This window comes from Lissotriton vulgaris, chromosome 3_1, assembly GCF_964263255.1.
Source record: "Lissotriton vulgaris chromosome 3_1, aLisVul1.2, whole genome shotgun sequence".
NCBI classification, from domain to species: Eukaryota; Metazoa; Chordata; class Amphibia; order Caudata; family Salamandridae; genus Lissotriton; species Lissotriton vulgaris.
Genome location: NC_141689.1, coordinates 1,855,469,410 through 1,855,495,947, shown reverse-complemented (window position 1 = coordinate 1,855,495,947; position 26,538 = coordinate 1,855,469,410). Strand labels below are relative to the sequence as shown.

The following is a 26,538-nucleotide window of genomic DNA, read 5'->3' as shown; positions in this document are numbered from 1 at the left end:
TACTTATATGAAAAACAGTATCCACAGTGGGACTCTTTTCAGACCCTCTTACATCAATTCGGAGCAGCCTCCATTAAATGTGGTATTTCTAAACATCAAGTGGTACCTAAACACTTTGGTAATCTTTCATATAAACAGGAGTGCAAACAACGAGCAAGGAAAATATATACCGACATTGGCTTCTGTGATAATTATTGTATTATTTGTAAAAAAGCTCTGTCTGCAGATAATAGTATAGTGAATAACGTAAGTGCAGGCGACGCAGTGCTCAAGTGTGACAACGATATATTAAAATATACACATAGGAAACAAGATATAAAAGCTCCGGATTATGTATTTACAAGGGAAAACAGATGTGTATATTTCATTACGTCATTTGAAACAGTTATTTCTCAAAAGAACCAAATGAAACCATTTGTCGACGTTCCGACCCACGGGCGCTGGTAAGGCCAAAAGGGAGCACGGTGTACTGAAAATGCTCGTGGCCTACCGTGAACCACAGGTAATGCCGGTGGGCCGGCAGGATGGGGATATGAAAGTAAGCGTCCTGCAAGTCCAACGCTACCATCCAGTCTTGCAGGTCTAGGGCAGACAAGACCTGAGCAAGTGTGAGCATCTTGAACTTCTCCTTCCAGAGGAAGCGATTGACGTTCGAAGGTCTAAAATAGGACGGAGGCCCTTGTCCTTTTTCGGAACCAGGAAGTAGTGGGAGTAGCAACCACAACCTACTTCTGGCCTCCTGCAGGGGAGGTGGTGGACTGATCCGCCCTCTGGCCCTGTGACACACCTCTGCGGGTCCCACATTTGCAGCTGCGCTGAGACTATTGCTGCACAGGCCTATGGATATGAAACAAACGTGTTTTGGCGCCCCTTCTTCTGCCACGAAAGGAGCGAAAAGCAGAAGGAGTGCGCGTGGCCGAAAGGGCTAAGGACTTGGCCGTAGCCCGCGAGTCCTTAAAACACTCCAACGCACTGTCTGCCTCGTCACCAAAAAGGCGAGTGCCATCAAAGGGCATGTCCATCAGAGTGTTCTGGACATCTCCGGAAAAGCCAGTCGTCCTCAGCCAGGCGCGGCGGCGTAGCGCCACTGTCGAGGAAATCACTCTGCCCAGCGAGTCAGCGGTGTCAAGGCCACAACGAATCGTGAACGTGGTTGCATCTCTCCCCTCAGCAATAGCTTGGGAAAGCACAGTTCGGGCCTCCTCCGGACACTGAGGCAGCACCTGCGCAACCGTGTCCCATACAGAATGGGAATAATGGCCCAAGAGGCATGCGGTGTTCACAGACCGCAGGCCTGAACTGGCAGAGGTAGAAATGTTCTTCCCGAATTGTTCCAGTTTCTTGGATTCCCTATCCGGAGGTGCAACAGGGAATGCGCTAGGGGACGCAGAGGTTTAGACAACCTAGCTTTCAGTTGTAGGGTGTTGGGAGAGGAAAATGGGGTCGCCCAGGGCTGGGCGATGGCGTCGGGCCACGATTCTTATCCACACGAGCCCCTGTGTTGGGCCTGGACCAGGTGCCCAAAAGAATATCTGAAAGTGCGTCATTGAAGGGCAGCAGCTGCTCCATAGAGAAGACCCCGGCCGAAGCAGATCTGTCAGGAGGTCAGTCCTGACGGCCACCATAGGGAGCTCGAGGTGGAGAGCCTCGGCCGCCCTACATAACACCACAGAATATGTACCACCCTCCTACGTAGCCACGGTAGGAGGAGATCATGTGCCAGGTTCTGGAGTGAATTCCAGGTTACCTGCATTCCCCATTTCTTCTTCCCAGTCCAGGTCTAACTCGCACTGGGCTGCGAGAGGGTCCTCAGACCCCTCCCAGTCCTTCCTATCCTCCATAACCTGCCGGGCATGCGGAAAAGAAGGAGGTGGATAGAGAAAGGGATAGAAATTGCCCATCGGAGTCAGAATCGGCGTCGATAGACACCGGGGACTGCGTTCGTCGGGGAGCCGGCAGTGGCCACGTCGTTAGAGGTCGTACTAGACCAGCCGACATGTCGGCTGGGATCCAAACATGGATCCATGGGGGGTCTCTCGGCGTTGAGACCGGAGTCGTCTACGACTCGGACCGGAGCCAACGACGTAGAAGGGTGAGGACCCCTAGTCGGACCTGCGGGGCCCAAAGGCGTGCCGACGGGGACCAACGGGCCAAAGATATGTGCCAGGGCTGACAGGAACTCCTGCAGCTGGCACGGAGTCGCTGATGGACCCACAAAGGGCGGGTAGGCAATCGACAACTGCGTAGGCTCCGCCAGAGGCGCAGGGGCGGAGCCACACACACCCTCAGTCGTGTCTCACGACAGGCTAGGGGAAGGCGAAGAGCGACATCGCTTCTTCGACTTTTTGTGCTTCGCCTTACCTGAGTGCGAAGACTTCGTCGAACAATGGTGATGGCGGCTCGGCTACCGGTCCCTGAACCTCCCACGGGACTGGGACCTTGAACGGTGCGGAGCCGACTTCGGGACCGCTCCGACAAACTTTTTGGAGCCAGGGCCCGGCATTCGGGGCATGACTTGGAGTCCTGGCCGTTCCCCAGACAGTAGGACACTCACTGTGCGGATCTGTCAACGACATCCTTGGGGGACAAGCCACGCAGGACCTAAAACAGAGCATCCCTACACACCAGGAGTCAAAGACTAAAAAAACACAGAGACAAAAGTCCCAAAAGAGGTCAGTCAAAAATTGACTCGGGGTACCACTCTCTCCGGATCAGCGCTTGCTTGTGCCGAAAAAGAAAGAACTGACATCAGCGCGCGTGGGCGCGTCTAAGTAGCTCCAGCAACGTCATCTCGGCGACTACGACGCCAACGACGTACGAGGAGACATACGACGGCGTCTACCGACGCGCAGGGGTACTGCTGACGAAAGCTTTCCGGATCCTGTCTGATGCCTGGGGGTTATTCTAAGGTAAGGAATCTGTCACTAATGTGTTTCTATCAGATATGGAATATACACGTTTTTGCCCTGGTAAATACATAACCAGTGAACTTTTACATCTTGTTTCTTATGTGTATATTTTGATAGATCATTGTCACACTTGAGTACTACGTCGCCTGCACTTACGTTATTCAATATACTATTATCTGCATAAAGAACTTTTTTGCATATAACACAAAAAAGTATCACATAAACCAGTGTCAGTATATATATTTTCCTTGATCGTTGTTTGCACTCATGTTGATATGAAAGATTACCAAAGTGTGTAGGTATCACTAGGTGTTTAAAAATACCACATTTAATGGAGGCTGCCCCAAACTAATGTAATAGGGTTGCCTATAGTAGTCTGAAATGAGCCCCACGGTGGACACTGTTTTGCATATAAATATCAGCATTACTATTGTTTTTCAGATTGGCAAACGTTCTCCTCTCAGACATGATTCTCACCTTGTTTCCGTATCCACGTTCAAATTAGGTTGTCAGTTCAAGTCTGGAATCTGCAGAATGGGAATTCACACTCGAAAATCAAGGGGAGTTTTGTCATGTACTAGTCAGAATAATAAGTTACCAATACTTACTTATTCCTTTTTCTTTGGGTGCAATCTTTTCCAAATCTTTTAACTGAAAAACATCTTTCTACAATAAAGATAGCAAAACAGGAGGGATATTTAATGGAAGCTATTTCTTTTCCAAAAAGAATAAACATGGTTTATTTAGCATTAAGGGAAGCACTCATGTTATTTTATAATTTTACTTACTAAGAGATACATTTCAAATGTTATTCTAAGAACTTACTAAATGGAAAAACTACATTTCAGCAGCAATGTTTGGTGGGGAAAGTATTTAGATGTGCACTTTATAGATATTTGAAAAAAACAGGGGGAAAAGTGTTACTTTTGTGATTATCCGCATTAGCTATTTGATTATTAATTTCCAACAGTCGACAGTGTCAAATTACAGAAAAGTACTGTTTTATGGTCACATTTATGCAGCCACTTGCAGTCCATAGACTCTCTTCCATTATCAACTTTAAGGCATCCCAGCAATGTAGGGGCGGGACTAGAAGAACACGTTACTTACCTTTAGCAATGCCTTTTTGGGTAGACTATCTAGCTGCAGATTATTTACCAATGAATATTTTCCAGGCGTCAGGCTGGATCCCAAAAATGTTGAGCAATACCTCTACACGCTGGGACACGCATAGTGCCTATATAGATGCCACCTCAGTGCTCAGATTTCATTATCTTTACGTGACTCTTTCCGCACTAGGAAGCACAGAGCCACGCCAGAAGGATTACCAGTATGCAGAAACGAAGGGCTACAAGGACCTTACAGGTAGGAAGACCTGTTCTCAGAAACTGAGAGGTTGGGGGGTCTGTGAGGAATCTGCGGATAGAGCCTCTCCTAGATAAGGTGTTACTAAAGGTAAGTAACTTGTTCATCTGAAAGAGACTTTGAACCACAGATTCCTTACCTTACAATACATGCCAAGGCAATACTCCCAAGAGGCGGGTCTGCGAACTGATTCAGATCAAAAAGTCCTAGACCAAATGGCCAAAGCGCTCATCAAGAAGAACCAGACTGTCAAGGCAGTAGTGTTTAGTGAACATGTGCATCCTTAGAGATGTGTGTAGCAGCTCTTAATGCAGAGTACAATGCATCTGGAGATGGTCCCTTCCTACATGGCTTTTCCCTTCTTCGCTTCCATGAACCTAACAAAGAGCTAATCATCACCTGGAGTTTTTTGGTGCAATCGATGCAGAATTACAACTATCTTTTCGGGTCCAGGCTATGGAGTCTCTCCTCCTTGGAGGGGTGAAGTGAAGCACATAAGGTATGCAGCTTGATGCTTTGTCCAACGTGAAAAGGTGTCACCGGTGCTAAGAACCAGTCTATCTGGTAAGAAATTGGTGTACGGATGTGAAGGCCACCAAGAAAACTATCTTGATCATCAGAAGTCTTAAGTGGCAACTGTGCAGGGGCTCAAAAGGTGAACACATTAAGAAAGTTAGGACAAACTTAAGGTCCTATTGAGGCATAACACAAGGTTAAGGTGGAAACATATCTTAGAGGACCTGTTGCATATGTGATTTGAACAGGGACTGTTGATCCAACAACTGAAAAAAAGCTGAGATGGTCAAAAGATACCCCATAACTGTGCCCTGAGCAAGGCCCTGCAGAGCTGAGGGAAAAACAAGCAGTAATACTTCGGACAAGGAGGCGGACAGAGGGTCAATATGTTGGTCAGTGCACCAAACCACAAACTTTTCCCAACGGCAGGCATGTACAGTCTTAGTGGAGGGACCCTGCCTGCCAAAATGACCTCACAGACTTCAGGAAGGAGATCCAAGATTCAACTGGCGCCACTCAATCTCCACGCATGAAGCCAGAGCGTGTTCCGGTGCAGAACACTGCCCTCTTGCTACAACAGGCGAGCCTTCCAATCAGGCAGTCTAATAGAAGGACTGATGTTCATGCTGAGGAGTTCTGAATAGCATTTTCTTCATGCCTAATCCGGAGACACAATGATGACTTGGGCCTGGTCCCTCCTGATGTCCTTCAGAATTCATGGCAGGACTGGTATAGGCAGGAAGGCGTATAGGAGTCCTAAGCCCCACTTGCGACTTGAATGCGCAGATGTGCTGACAGTGAGCGTTTGCGGCAGTGGTGAAGAGATCTAACCAAGGTTCTCCCCAGTCACTGAAGACACCTTGTATGGCCTCCGAATTTTATACGCCAATCATCATCCATGAGGATTCGACAACTGAGTTAGTCCGCCCTGGTGTTCAGCGACCCTGCCTGGTGTTGCATGACCAGAAAAATGTCTTAATCTTCCAGCCATGTCCAGAGGCGCAGAGCCTCCTGGAATTGGGTCCAGGACCCTACCACCCTGTTTGTTGCTGAACTACATGGTGGGGGTGCTGCAAGTTAACAACTGCACTAGGCTTCCCTTGATGGTGGGGAGGCAGGACTTTAGTGACAATTGAATCACTCTCAACTCCATCTTTATGATTTGGCGATGAGACTCCGCTGAAGACCAGAGTCCTCTGATCTCCACCTCTCCCAGATGGCCATCCCAACCCATGAGTGACATTTCTCACCACTGTGAGATCTGGGTAGGGAGGGAGAGGGGTCTGCCACTGACCCAATCTTGGGTCCTGGGCCACCACTGCAGGTCTTGTGCAGTTGTGCTCTAATATCTAAGCTAGGTCCAAGAGATTCCCATGATGCTGCGCTCACTGGGACTTCAGATACCACTGCAGAGCCTCCATATACCAGTGGACATGTTGTACCAGCAAGATGCCGGAGGCCAGAAGACCCGGCTGCCTCAGAGTCAGTCTCCCCAAAATCCAGGATAGAGGATGATATATTGGGATCATAGCCTCAATATCCTGGACTCGCCGCTCTGGAGGATAGGCGCGGAGCTGCACTGTGTCCAGAATGGCTCAGATGAAAGGGAGCGTCTGGCGAGAGAGTCAGGTGTGACTTTTGTGACGGTGATAGAAAACCCCAATGAATGCAGGTGGTCAGTCATAGTCTGGAGGTGGGTGACGACTGCCTGGTGCAAGCCTGCCTTTAACAGCCAGCCATTAAGGTAGGGGAAGACTGGAACTTCTGACCTTCACAGATGGGTTGTAACTACTACCATCACTTTTGTGAACACCCGAAGTGAGATGGTGAGGCCCAAGGGGAGCAGGGCAAAATAAATTGCTTGTGGCATACCGTGAACTGCAGGTAACGTCTTAGGGCAAGTCCAACACTACTATCCAGTCTTCAGGATGCAGGGCAGATGGGACCTGAGCCAACGTGAGCATTTAGAATTTCTCCTTTTTCAGGAAGTAGTTGAGAGGGTGCAGCTAATATAGGAGGAAAGCTCCATCCTTTTCCGGCACCAGGGAGTGGCGGGAATAACAAGCACAACATACTTCTGATCTCGGCACCCTCTAGATAACTCCACTGACCAAAAGAGCCTGCACTATCTCATGCAGCAGGGAGAGATGTTCCTCCATCAGCCAATCTAAGGATGGTGGCACGGGTAGCAGGGTTTCAGTCAATGGAAAGGACTGACCCAGCAGAAAAATCTCAAGTATCACTTTTATTTTCAACTTTATGGATTGCCAGCGTAATAGGTGGAGCTTGATCCTGCCGCTGACTGTTTGCCGTGATGTTGTGAAGGTATATTAAAGGGGCTTGGAGGCTGCGGCTGTAGAAGAGGTGGTGGACTAGGCAAATCTCTGCGCTTAGGTCCCAAGAGGCTTGTGGTAGCTGCATCCGTGGCACAAAAGAACTGAGAAGCCTGCTGGCAGTGTGGCTAAGTGGAACTAGACGCAGCTGGTAGCCCCCACCGTAGCTATGGAAGGAGCGAAAGTCAGAGTGAGGCTAGTGTGGAGCCATGAACAGTCCCAACAACTAGGTGGAGGCCCTACTGCCCTTAAAGGGCTCAAGCACTGAATCTGCCTTATCACCAAATAGATGAGCACCATCGAAGGGCATGTCCATAAGGGATGCCAGACATCCCCTGAGGAGCCAGTTGACTTCAGCCAGGCATGGCGATGTAGAGTCACTGACAAATCAATTGCTCTACCTAGTGAGTCTGTTGTGTCCAGTTCGCATCGTATCGTGAACTTTGCGGTGTCTCTGCGATCTGCAATAGCCTGGGTCAAGGTGGCTCAGGCCTCCTCCGAAACCATGGGCAGCACATGCGTAAAGCAGTCCCAAACTAGTCGGAATGCCAGCCCAAGAATCAAACCATGTTCACTGCCCTGTCTGCAAAGGTGTCTGAAGAGAAAATTATCTTGCCAATTCTGTCAAACTTCTTGGATTCCCTAAATGGAGGTGTGGTAAGGAACATGCAAGGCTAACTTTGGATATGGAGGCCTGGATGACCACGCTGTCTGGGGTGGGTTGTTGGGTAAGAAATCCTGTATCGCTATGAGTGGGCCAATAGTGGCAAATATCGTCCTGTGCACAGGCGCGCCTGTGTAGGGCTTAGCCCAGGTCCCAGTGACTGCTTCATTAAAGTCCATAAGAGGTTCTGTGTGGGCTACCCTGGATTGAAGTACCTCCGTCAAGACATTGGTCTTGACTGCCAGAGAGAGCAGCATAAGTTCCAGGCCATCAGTCCTAATTCGCACTACCATAGCAAATGAGGCCCCTTCCTCTATAGCAACACTAGGAGCAGAGACCAGGCCAGTGTCAGGTGAGGTGTCCAGACCACTGGCATGAGCCAATTTTCATACGAGTTATACTCAGCCAAGGGTGCCTCAAGGGAGTCAGGATAACCGTAGGATCCTCAGATCCATCCCAATCATATTCTCCACAAGGCCTGGCTAAAGAGGGAGACACTTTCCAGCTCTGTATAGAATCCGGAAATGATGATGGGGTCGGGCGTTGGGATCGGAGCCACTGGAATGGACTCTGGTAAAGGTCATGGATTTGTGCATGGATCCAGAAGGCCCAAGTGAAGAAGAGGGCAAACCCGCCGGTAGATATTCAGCTGGGGCACCTTCCGAACCCATAGGGCCAAAAAAAATACGAGGTGCACTTACCCTGCATCTCACTGTAAAGAAACCCTTGCGTCAGGCTTGATCTGGAAACATCAAGCTTTTTGATGCTGGAATAGACCGCTGGCATTGTGTGGGCACCGGAACTGACACCCAATGTCACCGAAGCCTTATAGAACCCATTCAAATGCAACAAAGTCAGATCCCTTTTTTTCTGTGTCTTCAACATGGATCTAGAGCTCTCTCGCTCTCAGAGAGTTTTTGCATTTTGTTAGACCTTATATGGGCTTCAAGGGACAAATGTCCATCACAACCCACATGCAAACTGTCTCTGGTGCTTGAGGTCAGACCATGTCTCGAATTCTTTAAGACGTCCCACAGAATTAACCCGAAGTTAAACTGTTAATGGCATGGGTCTGTGACAAACAAAAGAAACTTGTTACTCCATGGCCCGGGCCTCAGACTCCTCTGGCAAGAGAAAAAACACATGAAACATAAGAAGCACTCATTGAAGGGTAAGTTGTTTAGATGCCCTCTTGATCCTGGGAGTCACCATTAGTCTTCATTGCACCACCGGATGCAGCTCAGCAAGCAACCCCCCACCCCTCCTGGAGCCAGCACTAGAACCCATTCTGCCATGGCAGTTCCCACCTCACCCGAGCCACCGACACCGCTTTCCCAACCATCCTCGTGTCTGCTATCGCTGAATGAGACACCACCACTAATGCTTCTGGATCCCCCTGTGTCCAACCCGATACAAGAACACAGTTTGAGGAGACAGGCCCAAAGGTTCTTGGAGGAACAGGAGTGTCAATACCAAATGGCTCTACAATTCACAAGCTGTTTGGCTTGGACTCGAAACCCCTCAATCTATAAGGGACTGTGGAGGGACCAGACCAGGGCTTCCCAGATCAAATAGCTGAAGTTGCAGGCTAGTGGCCTGGACACCTCACCGGACGTGATGATGGGAGTTCCCTTTGGGCCTCCAGGTCCTAAAGTGGAGTCTTCCTTACAGCGGTGAGCAAGGCAGCAGAGGTACTGAAATGACTTCTCCCCTCCGTTGACATAAAAACGAATGTGCCTACTGAGGTTCTTTTACCTTCATTCCTTACCGTGAACGTTTACTTCCCTTCAATGATACCATTTTGGAGCAGGTACTGACATCATAGGAGAAACCGGCTTCTGGACTCACAATGAATAGACTGGAAATAAGGCGCTATTAGCCTGCCCCTAAGGATTCCAACCTCCCCTTTCCAGTCCACTCATCTGTCTCCAGCGAGATTGGTCAAACAAGCTTCTTGTTCTTCGAGACAGATGTCAGGGACTTTTCCGACAATCCTGTCGGACAAAGAATCTAAATGCCTAGAAGCTTGGGACAAGAACGATTTCTCTACCGGAAGTATGGCATTAAAATCTTTGAACACCACTTGCCTCTTGGCGAGATACGCTCATGCCTTATGGAACATGGCCCAACTGTTTGTCCCTCATGTCTTAAATGACATCATGGCCCATTTTTCTGAGTCATTAAGGAAGGTCATGAAATCAGGCCTGGACACTATTAAGTGGCTCCCCCGTAGGAGTCCTATGCCATGGTAGGCCGTCATCCTTGACTTTGCACATTGGGATTTTCCACAGATACGCAAGCCACTGTCGTAGCCCTTCTCTCTGACTTCCCCCCCACTTGTTTGGAGATAAAAGCGAATTTAGCCCTGGAGAGGTTTAGGTAAGCAAAGCTAAGTCCCTGCACCTTTAATAGACTCAGTGGGACAACAGGCCTATTTCACTGCTTTACGGGTCTTCTTGAGAGACTTTAGATTTCATCAGCGGCAGTCCGGTCAGCCACAGTCACAAAAGCCCCAAAATCCTGTGGTCAGACATTATAGGGGCTGAGCACAGTTCATCCTGAACTTCCATGCCAGGTCCTCTTGGAACTGGAACACAAGCAACCCAAGACCGGTTTTCGCTCTAGTTCTAGTTCAGGCTCTTCAGTTGGGAGCATCTTGGTTCCAGTAGCTCAGTGAGCGCGGAACACACGTCCGGACGTACCTGTCGTACTTTGGGCATCGCACTGGAGTAAACAAAAAAGTAATAGGTGGGATGCTTGAACTAATCTCAGCTCCTGGTAAGTCGGGCCCTGGTTTTCTGCCCCCCCATAAAGCCTCAGACTAGACCCAGCCATATGCAAACCAGACTCGATCCAGTAGGAACAGTCCAGTCTAAACTGTCAAGCCAGGTTCTTTTGGAACCGGAACACAAGCAACCAAGACCAGTTTCACCATCGTTGGCCTACTGCAATTATTTTAACTCTTTAAAAATAAACATCACGTCCATCGCTTGCTCATTGTTTCGCCACTGCACCTAACTCAGTCTTGCTGTACTGAGCATAAACTTTCTCAAAAGCTAAAAGCACTACTTTTCAGTGGGAGCAACACAAAATCCGATGAATCAAATGCAAGGCACCCAACATATGGGAGGAGGCAAATCCCCCATCTCAGTGGTTCTTCTTAAATCTTTTTCTGTTGATCACATAAGCTTATGTGCCAGCTGTGCTGTCAAGCCAGATCTAAAAAGCACCAGAATTTACAGTATTCTACACGATCCACCCAGAAAGGGCAGAGTAGAGCCTTGTGAAAGACATAGCTTGCCAAAACTAGTTATTAAGTAATCTTTGGGGGCTGTCATCACTGGAAGTCAATTTGATAATGGTCAAAGCAGTAATTACATTGCAATTTAAGTCCGCGACCAAACTTGTTTTAGGTTAAGCAAATGCTTCTCCAATTTTGAACTGTGTTTTTAAAGCATGCAGCTATTACCTCCCTGCCCCCCCTTTTTAGAGTGGAGGGCACCCAACGGTTTCCCCTGGAAAATATATCGGTGCTAAAATTATACAAATGAACTGGGCTGGTGAATCACAGATAACAAAGGAGGAGACTTAATTTTAGTAAACATATTTACATTTTGTATTATAATCTATCATGTGAAAATTGTAATAATTTTAATTAATTATGCAATAAACCTTTTTGACCATTTGACCACAGATGGAGGCTAAATGCCAATTCGGGATCTGTTCCACAGACATTCGAGGTATATAAAGCCAAAAAAAGCACGCAACGACCCATTTTGTGAATATTTTTCTCTGCACTTTGTTACATGGAATGAAGCATATGACTAGAGACTAACAGACGTGTCTGATATTTCAAGCATAAAAACGACTTTCTATATTTAAAGAGACTAGAGAGTGGCAGATAAGATTTGGATAGATGGGTGAGAATAAAGTTTGGCACCTCCGTAGAAGAGGCAAGGAACATTGGTCAAACGTGGTCGTTCCAGAAGAAGTACCAACATCAGTAAATTTCCACTTTGAGGTGAATGCCCCTGTACCAGCTAGTCATTTTCGCTGTAATTTATTTACATAATAAAAATGGCAGAATGTATTAGTTCCAGCTTACAAATGTCATAGGCAGGAAAACAACTGTCGGTCAGAAACTGGAGTGAACTGGGGGGGAAGTACCATGCAGCAAAAAAAAAAAACTTCTTTCAATACCTGAGCACTTGTAACCACATCAAATCTGAGCTTCTGGACGCAACAGCTAGTTCTAGCCCTTTGTAAGATCAGCTCGCAATGTTATGGTACTAAAGGCGGAAATTAAAACCATTTTGTCAGGTAATATAACTACACGTAAGGTCGATTATTAACAGCGATGTTGTTATAACTCGAGATCATACCCCTGACTGTAATTTTACCATCAGTAGATAATCAGAAGGGTAGAATTTTTTCAGCTTGACAATACTTTACCGTACTATACTGGACAAAGTTTCCAACACCAGTGGTGTGTATAATGGGAAGTATAAACCACAGACCCACTTTTAGGTCACTTTTCCCACACCTTAAAGAGCCTAGATTGCGAGAAGAGCAAATACATTTGTCGACAATATATGTGGGTCTATTGTGGTTATCTGAAACCTAAACTTTTGAGTGTGCCCATAAAAAGGATGCTAAATAAATGTACAAAAAACTCTGTACTTGGGGACAAATTTAAGACAAGATACCAACAGTATGGTTTAGAAGTGAAGGCGCATGCATAAAACTTACAGTCTCAAAAAAAATCTCCATCATACGTGTTCTTTTTTCCTCGACGCTGAGTCCTCGTTTCTTAGACTGCAACATAACAAATGACATTATTTCAACTCCATTTTCTTTTAACAAGGTTACTTGTATTGGAGTCACCAATTCAAAGAGAAATTGAAACAAAACTGTGACGGAATTTACTTTACAATCAATATTCCAAAATGTCTGACATGGGTGATTCCATTTACGCGCACTAACTTGATTCCATCACCATATATTTGCCGCTGAGCACAGGAACTCGGGATCAACATTACATCGTGAACATATTCAGACGAGCGAGCTGCACACCAACTTAAATAAGCATTTGCAAATGACGTAAGTTTGACATTTAGGATTAGTTAAGCAGTAGTACTAAGGAGGGTAGCACAGTATTTGGGAGTTCTTTTTTGTTTCATTGCCTTCGGAGCAGTTCTGTAGTAGCGTTAGCATGGTCATATGGGCACAAGCCGGGTTGGAAGCTGGCATAGGGTTTATTTTGCAGAGAAGACGTCGCCTTTCCTTAGCCTCAAACTGAGGGGGGGTTGGAAGTCTCCCGTTCCCTGTGGACCGAATGTTCCTGTCGTCGCCTTGCTCTCCTGCCCTTTGCATACACTTGAAACGTGGCCTCAAGGGGTGTTACTAACCCCCAGGCACCATCCTCCATTAGTAGGAGGAGGGCTGAGGAGATGCTACGACAAGGGAACTCAATATCATTCTTCACTTAATTATATGGAAACGTGTCTTGTTTCAGGGCGGATAAACGCACAAGCAGGAAACAAAGACAGGAACATCAAATAATGAACCTTTTGAAAGAACAAAAATAACACCAGCCGCGTTTTATTTATTTAGTGAAAACTGATGAGTTTTTAAACTTAAGTACCAATTAACACTAATTTGTTTAACCACAGTATTACCCTTTGTTACAGGTTTCTAATTTGAGTGAACCTTTTATAAGCATGATGACACACAAAAGAAATCAATCACAGAAATGTGAAAGGAACATTTTATTGCATTTCACTTTTTATAAACCAATTATGTTTCCCTAGACAGGCGGAATATATAAACGTGATTTTTTAAAAGTAATATTAAAATAAAAATGTTCTTTTCATATTTCTATGTGTGATCGTGTTTTTTTGTTATTTTTAGGGCAATCGTGCAGTGAGGAGACCACTACAGAATGAAGTTAAAACATAACATGATTACAACTTGCAATTTCCCATTTTTTAATCTACTAATCACCTTTCATTTCATCCCGGATGTACATTTCATGAGTTCAACATGATAACATTAATAGTGCACAGATTCTTGAGCAGATTCCTTAATTTGCAAATGACAACATGATAGTATGTTTTAAAATCAATGCACTACTTTTTAAACACAGGTTTGCTTATTGCCAAAAATATTCACCACTTTACATTTACAGACAGCAAGTAGATCTTCATCCATTGTATTGCTATTTATATATCAATCAATCAAGCACATTTGTAAAGCGCGCTACTCACCCGCAAGGGTCTCAAGGCGCTGAGAGGGGGAGGGCGGGGGGTGCTGCTACTGCTCGAAGAGCCAGGTCTTGAGTTGCTTCCTGAAGGAGAGATGGTCCTGGGTCAGCCGTAGGTGGGTGGGAGGGAGTTCCATGTCTTGGCCGCCAGGTAGGAGAAAGATCTTCCTCCGGTGGTAGTTCTGCGAATCCGTGGGACGGTGGCGAGGGCGAGGCTGGCGGAGGGGAGCTGGCGGGTGGGTGGGTGGGTGTGTAGAACGTGAGGCGGTTGTTGAGGTATTTGGGGCCCATGTCGTGGAGAGCCTTGTGTGCGTGGGTGAGGGGCCTGAACGTGATCCTCTTGCTGACGGGTAGCCAGTGCAGGTCTCTCAGGTGGGCAGAGATGTGGCTGTGACGGGGGATGTCCAGGATGAGTCGTGCAGAGGCGTTCTGTACGCGCTGGAGTCTTTTCTGTAGTTTGGCTGTGGTTCCCGCGTAGGGTTCCCGTAGTCCAGTCGGCTGGTGACGAGGGCCTGGGTGACCGTCTTTCTGGTTACGGTGGGGATCCACCGGAAGATCTTTCGGAGCATGCGTAGGGTGTTGAAACAGGATGACGAGATGGCGTTGACTTGCTTGGTCATCGTGAGGGAGGAGTCCAGGATGAAGTCCAGGTTGCGTGCGTGGTCCGTGGGCTTGGGGCGGTGCCCAGTGCAGGGGGCCACCAGGAGTCGTCCCAGGCGGAGGGGGACGGTCCTAGGATGAGGACTTCCATCTTGTCCGAGTTCAGTTTCAGACGGCTGAGCTTCATCCATTCCGCAACGTCTTTCATTCCTTCCTGGAGGCTGGCTCTGGCGGTGGCGGGGTGGTTGGTGAGGGAGAGGATCAGCTGGGTGTCGTCAGCGTAGGAGATGATGTTTAGGTTGTGTTGGCGTGCGATGGCTGCGAGGGGGCTCATGTAGACTTTGAAGAGGGTGGGGCTGAGCGAGGAGCCTTGAGGAACGCCGCAGATGATCTTGGTGGCCGCTGAGCGGAAGGGGGGAGGCGGACTCTCTGAGTTCTGTCTGAGAGGAAGGAGGTGATCCATTCCAGAGCTTTTCCTTGGATCCCGGCGTGGTGGAGGTGGGTTGTTAGGGTGTGGTGGCAGACTGTCGAATGCGGCCGATAAGTCGAGGAGGATGAGTGCAGCAGTTTCCCCGTTGTCGAGCAGGGACCTGATGCCGTCGGTGGCTGCAATGAGGGCGGTCTCGGTGCTGTGGTTTGCTCGGAAACCGGACTGCGATGGGTCGAGGGAGCCGTTTGTCTCGAGGAAGGCGGTTAGCTGTTTGTTGACGGTCTTCTCAATGACTTTGGCAGGGAAAGGGAGGAGCGAGATGGGGCGGAAGTTCTTGAGATCTGTGGGGTCCGCAGTGGGTTTCTTCAGGAGGGCGCTGATCTCTGCATGTTTCCAGCTCTCCGGAAAGGTGGCAGATGCAAAGGAGATGTTGATGATGTTCCGGAGTTGGGGTGCAATGATGGAGTCGGCTTTGTTAAAGATGTGGTGTGGGCAGGGGTCAGCTGGGGAGCCGGAGGGGATGGTGTTCATCACGTGGGTGGTGTCTTCAGTGCTGACGGAGGTCCAGGTGCAGAGGGTGGTGGTGGGGGGTGTTGGTTCGGTGGTTGGGTGCATGGTCTGGGCGCCGAAGCTGTTGTGTATGTCGGTGATCTTGTGGTGGAAGAACGAGGCGAGTGAGTCACAGAGGTCTTGCGAGGGTGTGATGTCGTCGTTGCTGGGGCTGGGTTTGGAGAGCTCTTTAACGATGCTGAAGAGTTCCTTGCTGTTGTGGGTGTTGTTGTCCAGTCGTTCTCTGAATGCTGTCCTTTTGGTGGTGCGGATCAGCTCGTGGTGTTTGCAGATGGCGTTCTTGAGGGCTATCATGTTTCCTGTTGACTGGTCGTGGCGCCAGGCTTTCTTGAGGGTACGGCAGTATTTCTTGGAGTTTTTGAGGTAGTTGGTGAACCACAAGACTTTCTAGCTGCCGGGTCTGCAAGGGCATCGGTGCAAGGGCATCGGCGCAGTTGGTGAGCCACTGTGTGAGGTTGCGGGCTGCTTCGTTGGAGTCTGTAGTATTGGTGGGAGGGTTCTGGCTCAGGGAGGTGGTGAGCTGGTCGGCGGTGATCATACTCCAGCATCTTCGGGGAGCCTGTTGCGGGTGGTGGTGGGTCGTGGTTTTCCTGAAGTTGAAGTGGACGCAGCGGTGATCTGTCCAGTGTAGTCCGGTGAAGTGGCTGAAGGAGAAGACTGGGTCAAGCCTGTGGCCGGCGTAGTGGGTAGGGGTGTTGACCTGTTGCTTGAGTCCGAGGTTGGCGAGGTTGGCCAGCAGGGTGGCGGTGTTGTTGTCATTGTTGTTTCCCAGGTGAAAGTTGAGGTCCCCCAGGAAGATGTAGTCTGAGGGGGTGAGGGCAAGAGGGCTGATGAAGTCTGCGATGGCTTCGCTGAATTGTGTGCGTGGTCCCGGGGGTCTGTAGATGAGAGTACCTCTGAGGGTGGTCTTGGGGTTGGTGTGTATCTGGAAGTGAAGGTGCTCGGCGGCGGTGGGGGTGTTGTCGAAGTTGGTCGTGATGCGGATGGTGTTTTTGTGGACGATGGCGGATATAATGGTTTTTCTTCCGCTTGCGAGACACAAAGCGCTTCTGGTTGGGCTGATTTTGTTATTTGAATAGCACTTCATACCACTAGCAAGTCAGAAGATATTGGATTTGCACTGGTCTTCTGGGCGCCGTTCTGAGTGCATGGATGGAAGGGTGTACTGTGTGGTTTGGCCTATATGCAGGGCCTGTAGAATTATATATCATAGTGGAGCTTTATTATGTTTGTAGGTTCATAAAATTATGCAAGAAAAGGAACATTATGTGGCTATAATGTAGTACATTCTGAAGCAGTATAATTTCTCTATTTTCTCATTTTAGTACATATTGATCCTGTCTGAGAACAGGTCTTATTATAGAAACTGAAAAGTGACCCAGTTATCTTTTACAAAGGCTTTATGACTGTTGGCCTTCATATTTTGTGAACTTTAAGTAACTTTTGAACCATATGTTGTAATCTGCAAATTATGAAGCAAATGGCAGATTAGGAGGAAAACCTGGTAAACCCATACATTTGAAAAAATACAGTGACTACAAAATTCCATTTGCCCTGCCTACATGCAGTATGAGGTGGTGAGGTCCATTATGCTGTTGAATTGGTGCATGATGTAAGACTAGGTGCTATAAAACAAAAAAAGAGTAGACAATATAATATCCATCAAATGCTGTTGATGTAAAACCAATGGAGCACTGCTAAACCACCAATGGAGTTACTTAAATGAGACCTACCGTTTCTACACATTTTGTTGTTGCAGGTTCTACATATTTCGTTGTTGTTAGGATATATAAAATGGCTTGAAGACATGTACCAGAAGAGTACAGAGTTTGTTTGCAGAGTGAGTGCTTTTTGTATTTGTTAATTATTCTTGCTGTACTTGTTGCTGTGTAGCCTGTATATAGCAATAGTAATAAATACATAACAAATAGAACACGAGGGGCAGAGGATCCTCCCTCCCACCAGAAACATTGATAACCCACCAATTAAATATTATATGGAGTCTACAAAAGAATGGAAGAGGCCCGTGCCAATAGTGGTATTATAAATTAAGAACTGTTAAACTGCAAAGGATGTACCTTATGATGTCCCACAGGAGAGACAGAAAAGCACTGCATTGGAAGCACTATTTAACCTCAAAGAGAGATTTGAGTACAACATCCCCCAACGAGCAAGAGAGAACCAACCATCTCATTGGATGCATCATCAAACCACCAAAAGAGTGTTTTCCCTCCAGGAATGACAGAAACTCATCTGAATTAAGCCACTGTTAGACCACCAATAGCAGGAAGCACAGGCAGCATTGACTGAGCAAACCAGCATTGGCAAAGCCAAGAGATAATGACTTTGCCAACGTTTTTCGGTCATGTTGTACAAAAGTGTGGATGCTGTTCAGCATGCCTAAAGGTTAGTTGCATAAAGGAGAGTGTTGTTTAGTGGAGAAGAGTGAAATAAAGCATCGTAGACTGGAGTGTCATTGAGCAGGGTGTCGTGGAGTGGTGTAGAAGAGTAATAGAGTGGAGTGGCATGTGGTGGAGTAGAGGTAGAGTGGAGTAGAGTGGAGTAGAGTGGAATAGAGTGGCCTAGAGTGGAGTGGCGTATGATGGAACAGAATGGAGTAGCACCGAGTTAAGTAGAGTGTCAGAGTTGAGGGGCATAGAGTGGAGGGACAGCAGAGTGGCGGGGCAGTAGAGTGGCGTGCCATGGAGTGGTGTACAGTGGAGTGGTCTACAGTGGAGTGGTCTACAGTGGAGTGGTCTACAGTGGAGTGGAGTAAAGTGGTATGGAGTGTCGTAGAGTAGTGGCAAGGAGTGGTATGGAGTGTCAGAGAGTGGAGTGTCAGAGAGTGGAGTAGAGTGGCCTAGGGTGAAGCGGCATGGAGTGTCTTGTGGTGGGGTGTTGTATAGTAGAGTGTAATAGAATAGCGTAGAGTGAAATAGAGTAACGTAGAGTGGAATAGAGTGGCATAGAGTAGAGTATGAATGGTAAGTTAGCGCACTGCCATTACAGACAAAACATTCTCAATTGAAATGAACATCACTTTTACACATACAGTTTACTGATAAACCTATACAGAACACAAAGCGAGACAGACATTACAACACGGTTTTAACCATGCAGTACCTTTACCATGCATGCAATACAACGCATGCACATTTACCACGCATGTAGTGTGCTAATTTGTTTAGATCATATTAAAATAAACTACACTATTAGAAAAAATGTGCTTTCCTAATTTTAATATATTCTGAAATATTTGTACAGCTCATTTACAGACATTTAAATTTTGTTGTGTTTTAGAAAAAAAAATCTTTTCTTTTCCAGTACCTGGCAAGATTGTCATATACATTTTTTCACTTTGAAGTCTGAAAAAGAAAATTAATCACCAATCTTCCTCGGAAGACAGAGCCTGACATTTGACCTCTGTCTTTGAACCCACAGCAAATGCGACAAGATAAGAACAAAATGTAAAAGGCCAGTTTACAGAAAGCAAGGTCTCATGTAAGAATACAACAAGCTCTGTTGAATAAGCTTTGCTCCACAGGGGGGACAAAGACATGCTGGACAGCCTAAAACAAATAAAGCCAGCAAATAGGAGTCCGGAAAATGCAAGGTACAAACCACAAATCCAATGGTAAGCAGTGGTTGGGATGTATTCCTGGGAAGCTGACAGAACACACACAAGAAGTCTTTTTCGCAACTCAGACAGCTCCGCTGTCTGGTAAGCTTCGACCTACAAAAGAGTATTGTTAGGTAAGAGTGAAACACTATCTGGGGTTACCGAATAGTGATGAAGGCCTATCCCTTACAGTGTTCTTAAGCACCGAATGAATACTATATAGAGTAAAAGGAAGTGACAAATAGCTGAACGTAAGCTGGTGCATACGTTTGAAGAGCCTATATGTAATAACATGTATGTTTAGCTTTCGAAATCTAAACATATGAACCAGCACATGGAATTCTTCAAAAACACAACAGATGGTTAGCTGCTCTTCAAAATTACAATAAACATAATAGTGTGGTATATATGTTTGGGGCCTCCAAGACACTTCCAAATGCAAGAGTTCAGTTTACCATGGGACAAAAGACTGACTCAGATGTGCTGGACAACCAACACACAATTAGCACTGGCAATGCCAACAGGTCTGAGGTGCGAATCAAAGTTTTGTCACCGATTCAAGATAAATTTAAAAAATAGAAGTATAATGAAGAAAACCTGCTACCATCTTAACACAGCTGGCTTATGCTTGCAATTATGCAGAAGGCATGTACACAATCTATCGTTGTTTTAAACTTCCAGAATGACTGCACACTTAGAATGAAGGAGCTAGAAATTTGTGAATGGTAACACAACAGACTATCGACTACACCATTCCATAATGGTCTTCTGATTTAAAGGAACTGGCCATGTGGAATGTGGTGCATTGCACATGAAATGAGTGGTCAAGTGATCCATTAGCAATGCCTAGAGAGTTGTAGTATTTTCTTTAAAAAAAACTAAAGTAAAGAGGAGAAGCACAGGTATAAAAGGGGAACTGTAGAAAAACCAAAGGATTGGTCAACCAGCCTTGACACTGAAGCACGTTATGTTTTAGGTTGATGTGCATGTGAACACAAATTGCCGTCACAGGCCAAGAGAGCGAATGATTGATGTGGACTGAATCATTACCCCAAGCACTTCACAGTCATGGATGGAAGTAGAATATAAATGACACTCAGACAGACCAATGGCAGATGGTCAACTGCTTTTATCCTATGTAAAACCTTATAAACCTGTATCCACATCCACCCTGGCCCTATGGGTACATAGGATTATGAGCAAAACTGGTGGGATCTTTCCCGGTTTGGAGTACATTCTTCAAGAGGAGCGATGGCTAGTAATGTTTTTTGGGCAGGTGGTTCCCTACCTTAAATACTTAAAAGAGCAGACTGGTAAAATGCAAATAGTTTTGCAAAGTTTTATTTGAGACCAGTGGAGCATGTTAGTAATGTAGCTTTGTATGGCTATAAACATGCATAATGGTAGCCTCTGGTCATGTGTAGAAATGGTGATTCTCCAATTAACATGCAGAGAGAATCTTGATTTCATTAATGACAATGGTGGCTAACATTATCCCAGGCTCCCAACACTTCAGAAGAGGTATTAAGATGATGAGTACCTAAATATGATGTATTTCATTAATATCTCTGTGAAAGTCATTAAAGAAAATGCATCTCTCTAGAGCATCTAGTTTATAGCTTAGGAGGTTACAGTTTGGATTACATTTATTTTGAGTTTTTTCCCATTCTTTTAGGTAATGCTTCCTAAGTCCATGAAGTTGCTCGTTTCCATTGTATCATTCTAAAGAGGAGGATGCATTTGTGCGCTGGATACTTAGATGCTTTCATGAACATTCTAAGTGATGTGTTGTGTTACTATTCTTTAAAGGGCTGCATGTTGGGGCAGCAATAAAAGGTTATTGCAGAATGTCAGTCTCCGTGGTCTTTAATGAAATCATGTTAATTGGAGAATCGCCAACCTCATAGTGCAAATATTCTATACCCATGTTTTGTCTAAGGGTGAATCCAACACCAAAACCCTTGCTTACTATTGTAATCTGTGAGATTGCATGTAACAGAACACCTGTAACCTTTAATACAGAGTAATACAATTGAGTTTATTATGCTTTTCACAAAAAATGCATCAGACCTACGTTTTGAAACACTTCATAATACACATATCAAACCTACCGCCATGATCATTGGCTTGCCACCAGAGCCAACTCAATCCGGTTTCCCTGAGTGTTAGTTTTGCCAAAAGAACAAGTAACTTACCTACTCTATGCTCTTCCTAGGGGGTACCCTAACTATCCACTTATTCTTCATCTTCAGAATATCCCCAGGTGCCAGACTGGATCTAGAAGATTTAACAGCATATCTTCAGCACACCGGTAGGTGGCGCCATGCAGCTCTGCATTGACTTCGTTCCATCCTGGAAGTTCAAATGGAGCTGCATAAAAGCGCTACTCCTGTGCGTCAAGGTCAGTTCTTTCTTGATCAGGTCCACGCTCTCTAATACAGTCCAATAACAAACAGAGATTTCATGTACAGATCTCTCATTTAGGACACCTTTTTAGAAGAAAAAGTGACCATTCGACAGAACGAAGAGTAGGGAGGAAAGGAAGACGTCTACGGTTTTATAGAGTATTCACCAAAAGAGAGTTATCAAAGGTAAGTAGGTTGTTTTTCTGATGAACACTTATAACCGCAGATTCTGCACCTGTAGAAAAAATACCAAGCAGTACCTCCAAAGGTGGTGATTCTGTGATTCTGTGGTGATTCTGTGAAATGGCTCAGACAAAAAATCCTTCAGAACCGAACAGGTGAAATGCCCATCCTGTTGGACCTGGCTATCAAGGCAGTAGTGGATTTTGATCTTGTGTACTGATGCCCATGCTGCGGGCTTACAGATGTCATGGGCAGCCACTCTGCGTGCCAGCGATGTGGTAGCAGCCTTGGCCTAGGTAGAATAGGCCCTTGGACCTTCCGGAGACTTCTTTTTGGCCAAATCGTAGCAGATCTTAATGTGGAAGGCCTTGGCAGAGTCCACTTCTGCTCTGCCTTGCCATTCTTAGGCCCAGAGAATCCCACAAAGAGCTGATCGTCCACCCATAGTCTTTGGTGCAATTGAAATAAAAACTTAAGGCTCTTTGGGAACCCGATAATAGAGCCTATCCTCTTTCAAAGAGTGAGGCAGAGTGAAGGACGTTGGGAAAGTAACATACCAATAAGAAAAAATAGTCAAGAGGTTTGGTAAAAAGGCCACTCTTCTCCTCAACACTACTTCATCCCCGGAAGAGGGTGGTGTACAGTGGCTGCACCAACAGAGCTTGGAGGTCAGTCATGCCGAAGTTACCGAAACCCGGGCGCATTCTTACGAGTCAGGAGACAGAGGACAGCAGTGCATCAGTTCAAAAGCTACATGTATGAGGAAAGGGATGAACAAATTAAGGATCCCACTGTGACATCATAACGGGTTTTGGAGGAAACAAATGAGTCAAATGTATTAGAACTCTAATGACCTAAAAAGGCAGAAAGAGTTGATAGATAACATATTAACGGTGTCCAAAGCAAGACCTTGCTGGGATAGTGATAAGAACAACAATACAACATTACACAGTTAGGCCCATAATTGGATATTAATATGCCTGCCACACCAGCCTACTATCCAGTCCCAGCATTCAGCGCAGACAGACTTTGTAGAAGGACGCCTGGCAGCCAGGAAAACATTCACAATTTCGTGAGGAAGGTTAAATGGAGCCAACTGCCCCAGCTCAGTCTCCATGCATGGAGGAGCAGACTGTGCATGGCAGAGCAGACTGTGCATAGAGGAGTAGACTGTGCAGAATAAGGTGCAGGATCCTGCCCCACTCCTCCGATAGAGGGACCTCCTGAAAAGGTAGCCTGACTGGAGGATAGATGCTCATCCTCAGAAGTTCAAGGTACTACACTCCCCTTGCCTAATCTAAAACGACTAGGATGACTTGGGCCCAGTTGTTTCTTATCTTCAGAGTTCAGGATAGGAGAGGCAGGAATCAAATGGCATACAAGAGTCCCCATGCTCCACTCCGTATAGCATGCATCTTTGAGAGAAAGCCTTCTTAGAAACTTCAGTGTACAGACCCCACCCTGCCTTGCATCTTGCTGTATAACATGGCAGTAGTAATGTCCATGGGAACCTGAACTAGTTACCCTGTGATGGACAGCATGAAGGGCTTTGACCACCAGGCAAGTGGCCTGCAACTGTAACAGGTTGACATGGAGACACATCTCAGCCTGATACTAGGGTCCTGTGATCTCCATCTCTCCCAGATGACCTCCCCATCCCAGCAATCATGCATCTCTTACCACAATCAGCAACTGGATAGAGCAAGGAGATGTGTCTGCCACAGGCCCAACTGCGGTTGAGCAGCAACTGCAGGTCTTTTGCAGTCTCCTCCTAAATCTTGATGGAGTCCAACAGATTCCCCTGGTGCTGAGCTTAATAAGGCTTTGGGTTGCACTAGCTTGGAGTTGGCACTAATGAGGTCAGGAAATGTGTCGTCATCTAGAGGTGGTATAAAAACAAGAGTGGTGAGGCCATCTTTAATAGCAAGTTGTTGAAATGGGGGTGGCGAGACTGGAATCCCCAACCTCAAAAGATGTGCTGCAACCACCGCCATTGTGGACAACCGAGAGGCCATTGTGAGACTGATGAGACTGAAAGGGAGCACAGCAAATTGAAAATGCACCTGGCCCACTTTGAACCACAATTAGCATTAGTTAGACTGCAGGTCAAGTACAATACACTAGGCATTCAAAGCCACCATACAGTAGCATGAATCTATGGCAGCCAGAACCTGTGAGCACCTTGAATTTGTCCATCTGTAAGAAGGCATTCATAGGGACGGCAATCTAAAATAGGATGAAAGCCTCAGTCATTCTTTGACACAAGGAAATGAAGGGAGTGACAGCGAGTCCCTATTTCAAGGAAAAGGGCCCACTCCATGGCACCTTTGGCCAAAAAAAGTGCCCACACTTCTTGAAGCAAGATGGACACATTTCTCTGAAAGATGTTCTAATGTGGTTGGAAGACGCATTGGGTAGGGAAGGAATGACAGGGCACAGGTCTCCTAGGACGATATGCACGACCCACCTGTCAAATGTTATATTTTGCCACCCTTGAAGAAAATATCTGATCCGGTCTCATTTTTAAGACTTATTACCACAGGAAAGTAGGCACTCTTCCATTGGCGGTCTAGGGAGAAAACTCAACCTAGTGTGTGGGGAAGTGTCCAGCCCACTGGCCTCCTTCAAGTCCATATATAAATTTTCATCAACATAGATGTTGGGGGAAATGGTTCCCTCATCCGCATTGGCATATCCAAAGGCAGCTTGACTCTGATCAGAGTCCAAACTGAAATGTTGTTGGGGTGCTGGGCTGCGGCTCAGAGGCAAATGCATGGTTCTGACTGAGTCTAATTGAACTGGGGCAGGTATGTCAATACAGCTTCGGAATGTGACATCAGTCGGGTCTGACATGAATTTAACTCTGAACCAGTGAGGACTATAGGAACAGGGTCTTCTTCCAGCACCGGCAGCGTAGATTCTGGCACTGATGTAAAAGTGACCAGAGTGGATTTTGGAATTCTGCTCCAGCGTGTAACTTGACGAGCGTTCAAGAGTCACAGCCAGCCTCTAGGGCAGACCCACCAGTGGTAACCCAACTCGGAGCCCCCAGTGATCCCTGGGGTTCAAAAGCACACCAGGGGAAGCTGGAAGAATCTAAAAAATGTGCAACATGGCTTCCAAAAGGTTTCAATCTGTTGTGATGTCATTGATTGACCTGGAAATTTGGGGTACAAAGAGAGAGGTTGCAGGATAGGCTCTTTGGTAGGGTACTGGAAGTAAATCGCAAGGCAACCTGACATCCTTGCGACTTCTCAGGTTGAGAGTGGTAGGCATGGAACGAATCCTGTATGGCCTTCTTGTTCTTCCGCTAAAGCTTCAACTTACTGGATGACTTGGATTGCGAAGATGACCTGTTGTAGAAACTGCTTCAAGAGCGGGGATGTGTCCACGCCCTCAATTTCAAACAAGAGTGGAACTTTTGGGACTTCTTTTGGTGTTCAATGACATACATATTTGCTTCGCAGTCCAAGAAAGCATTCAAGTTCATAACTCTCTGCAGGACTTCGAGAAACGCACTGAACCCAAACACCAGAGTCACATCTCGTGGGGTCTGACATAGACATTTTCTTGTGAAAGGCCTTTCAACACATAGGGCCATATGTATCATAGTTCCGTTTTGCGATTCCTAAATAGCGATTTGTAAGGAATCGCTATTTAGGAATCGCAAAATGGTATGTTTGAAGAAAATCGCTTTTCATTAGCGATTCCTTAAGCTTCCTTAATTGCGAATTCGCATTTTGCGATTTCGCAATTAAGGAATAATTTGCAATGCATTCCTATGGGCCAGGAGGCCCATAGGAATGATTTCCAAATAATTCTCAAATTGCGAATTCGCAATTTGCTAATCGCAATTTGAGAATTATTGCAAGGGTGCAGGGGTGTCTCAAGGACACCCTGCCGCACCCCTGTAAATTACATGTGTGTGCATATGGCGCACATACATGCCCAAAGGGCATGTATGTGCGTCATATGCCACTCACAAATGCACAATTGTGCATATTTACAAGAAATCGCAAATTACCACCAACTACAAGTTGGTGGTAATTTGCGATTTCTACACCTGAAATCGCAATTCTTAAATGCTTCATACATAGCACTTAAGGAATCGCAAAATTGCGATTCCTTAAATGCTATGGCAAATTAAGGAATCGCAAGTATTTGCGATTCCTTAAAATGCGATTGTTTCATACATATCAAATCATGCAAAATTGCCTTTTGCGATTCCCAAAGGCCGAAATTCGGCGAATTTCGGCCTTTGCGATTCACAAAAGGCTTGATACATATGGCCCTTAAAACCTATATTTTCCCAAGGACCCTGAAAAAAAGAATAATTTTGAAAGAAATACTTGTCATGCGACAAGAAAAAAGTTGAGACCGAGCACCAGGTCTGCATACGAAGGTAAGAAAAGAAAGGAACTAAAGTTGATGCGCAGGGATGATGCTTATATTTGACTTCATTGTCACTTCTGGGGCAGGAGGAAGTCAACTCAGAGATGTCCCCTACTTGCAAGTGAGAGCAATGCTGTTAAATCTTCCAGATCCCTGATGGCACCAACTATCTAACAATTTTCTCCAGACTACGATTGGTACAGACATACATACAAGGCTCACACTAGTTCAGAGATAGAGCACACAAAAAGCAAATATGAAAATATGGTGGACACAAATCTGGCACATCC

General features: G+C 46.2%; 1 protein-coding gene across 1 annotated transcript in view; it reads right to left on the bottom strand.

The window, feature by feature from the left end:
- The window catches only part of MND1 (meiotic nuclear divisions 1), a 403,567-nt gene that overhangs the window by 299,842 nt on the left and 77,187 nt on the right, over window positions 1-26,538 (bottom strand). The window contains exons 2-3 of the mRNA XM_086962315.1: window positions 12,537-12,602; window positions 3,518-3,575 (exon numbers count right to left, since the gene is read on the bottom strand). Coding sequence (XP_086818441.1) covers window positions 3,518-3,575; window positions 12,537-12,602 — 124 coding nt within the window. The remainder of the gene's footprint in view (window positions 1-3,517; window positions 3,576-12,536; window positions 12,603-26,538) is intronic.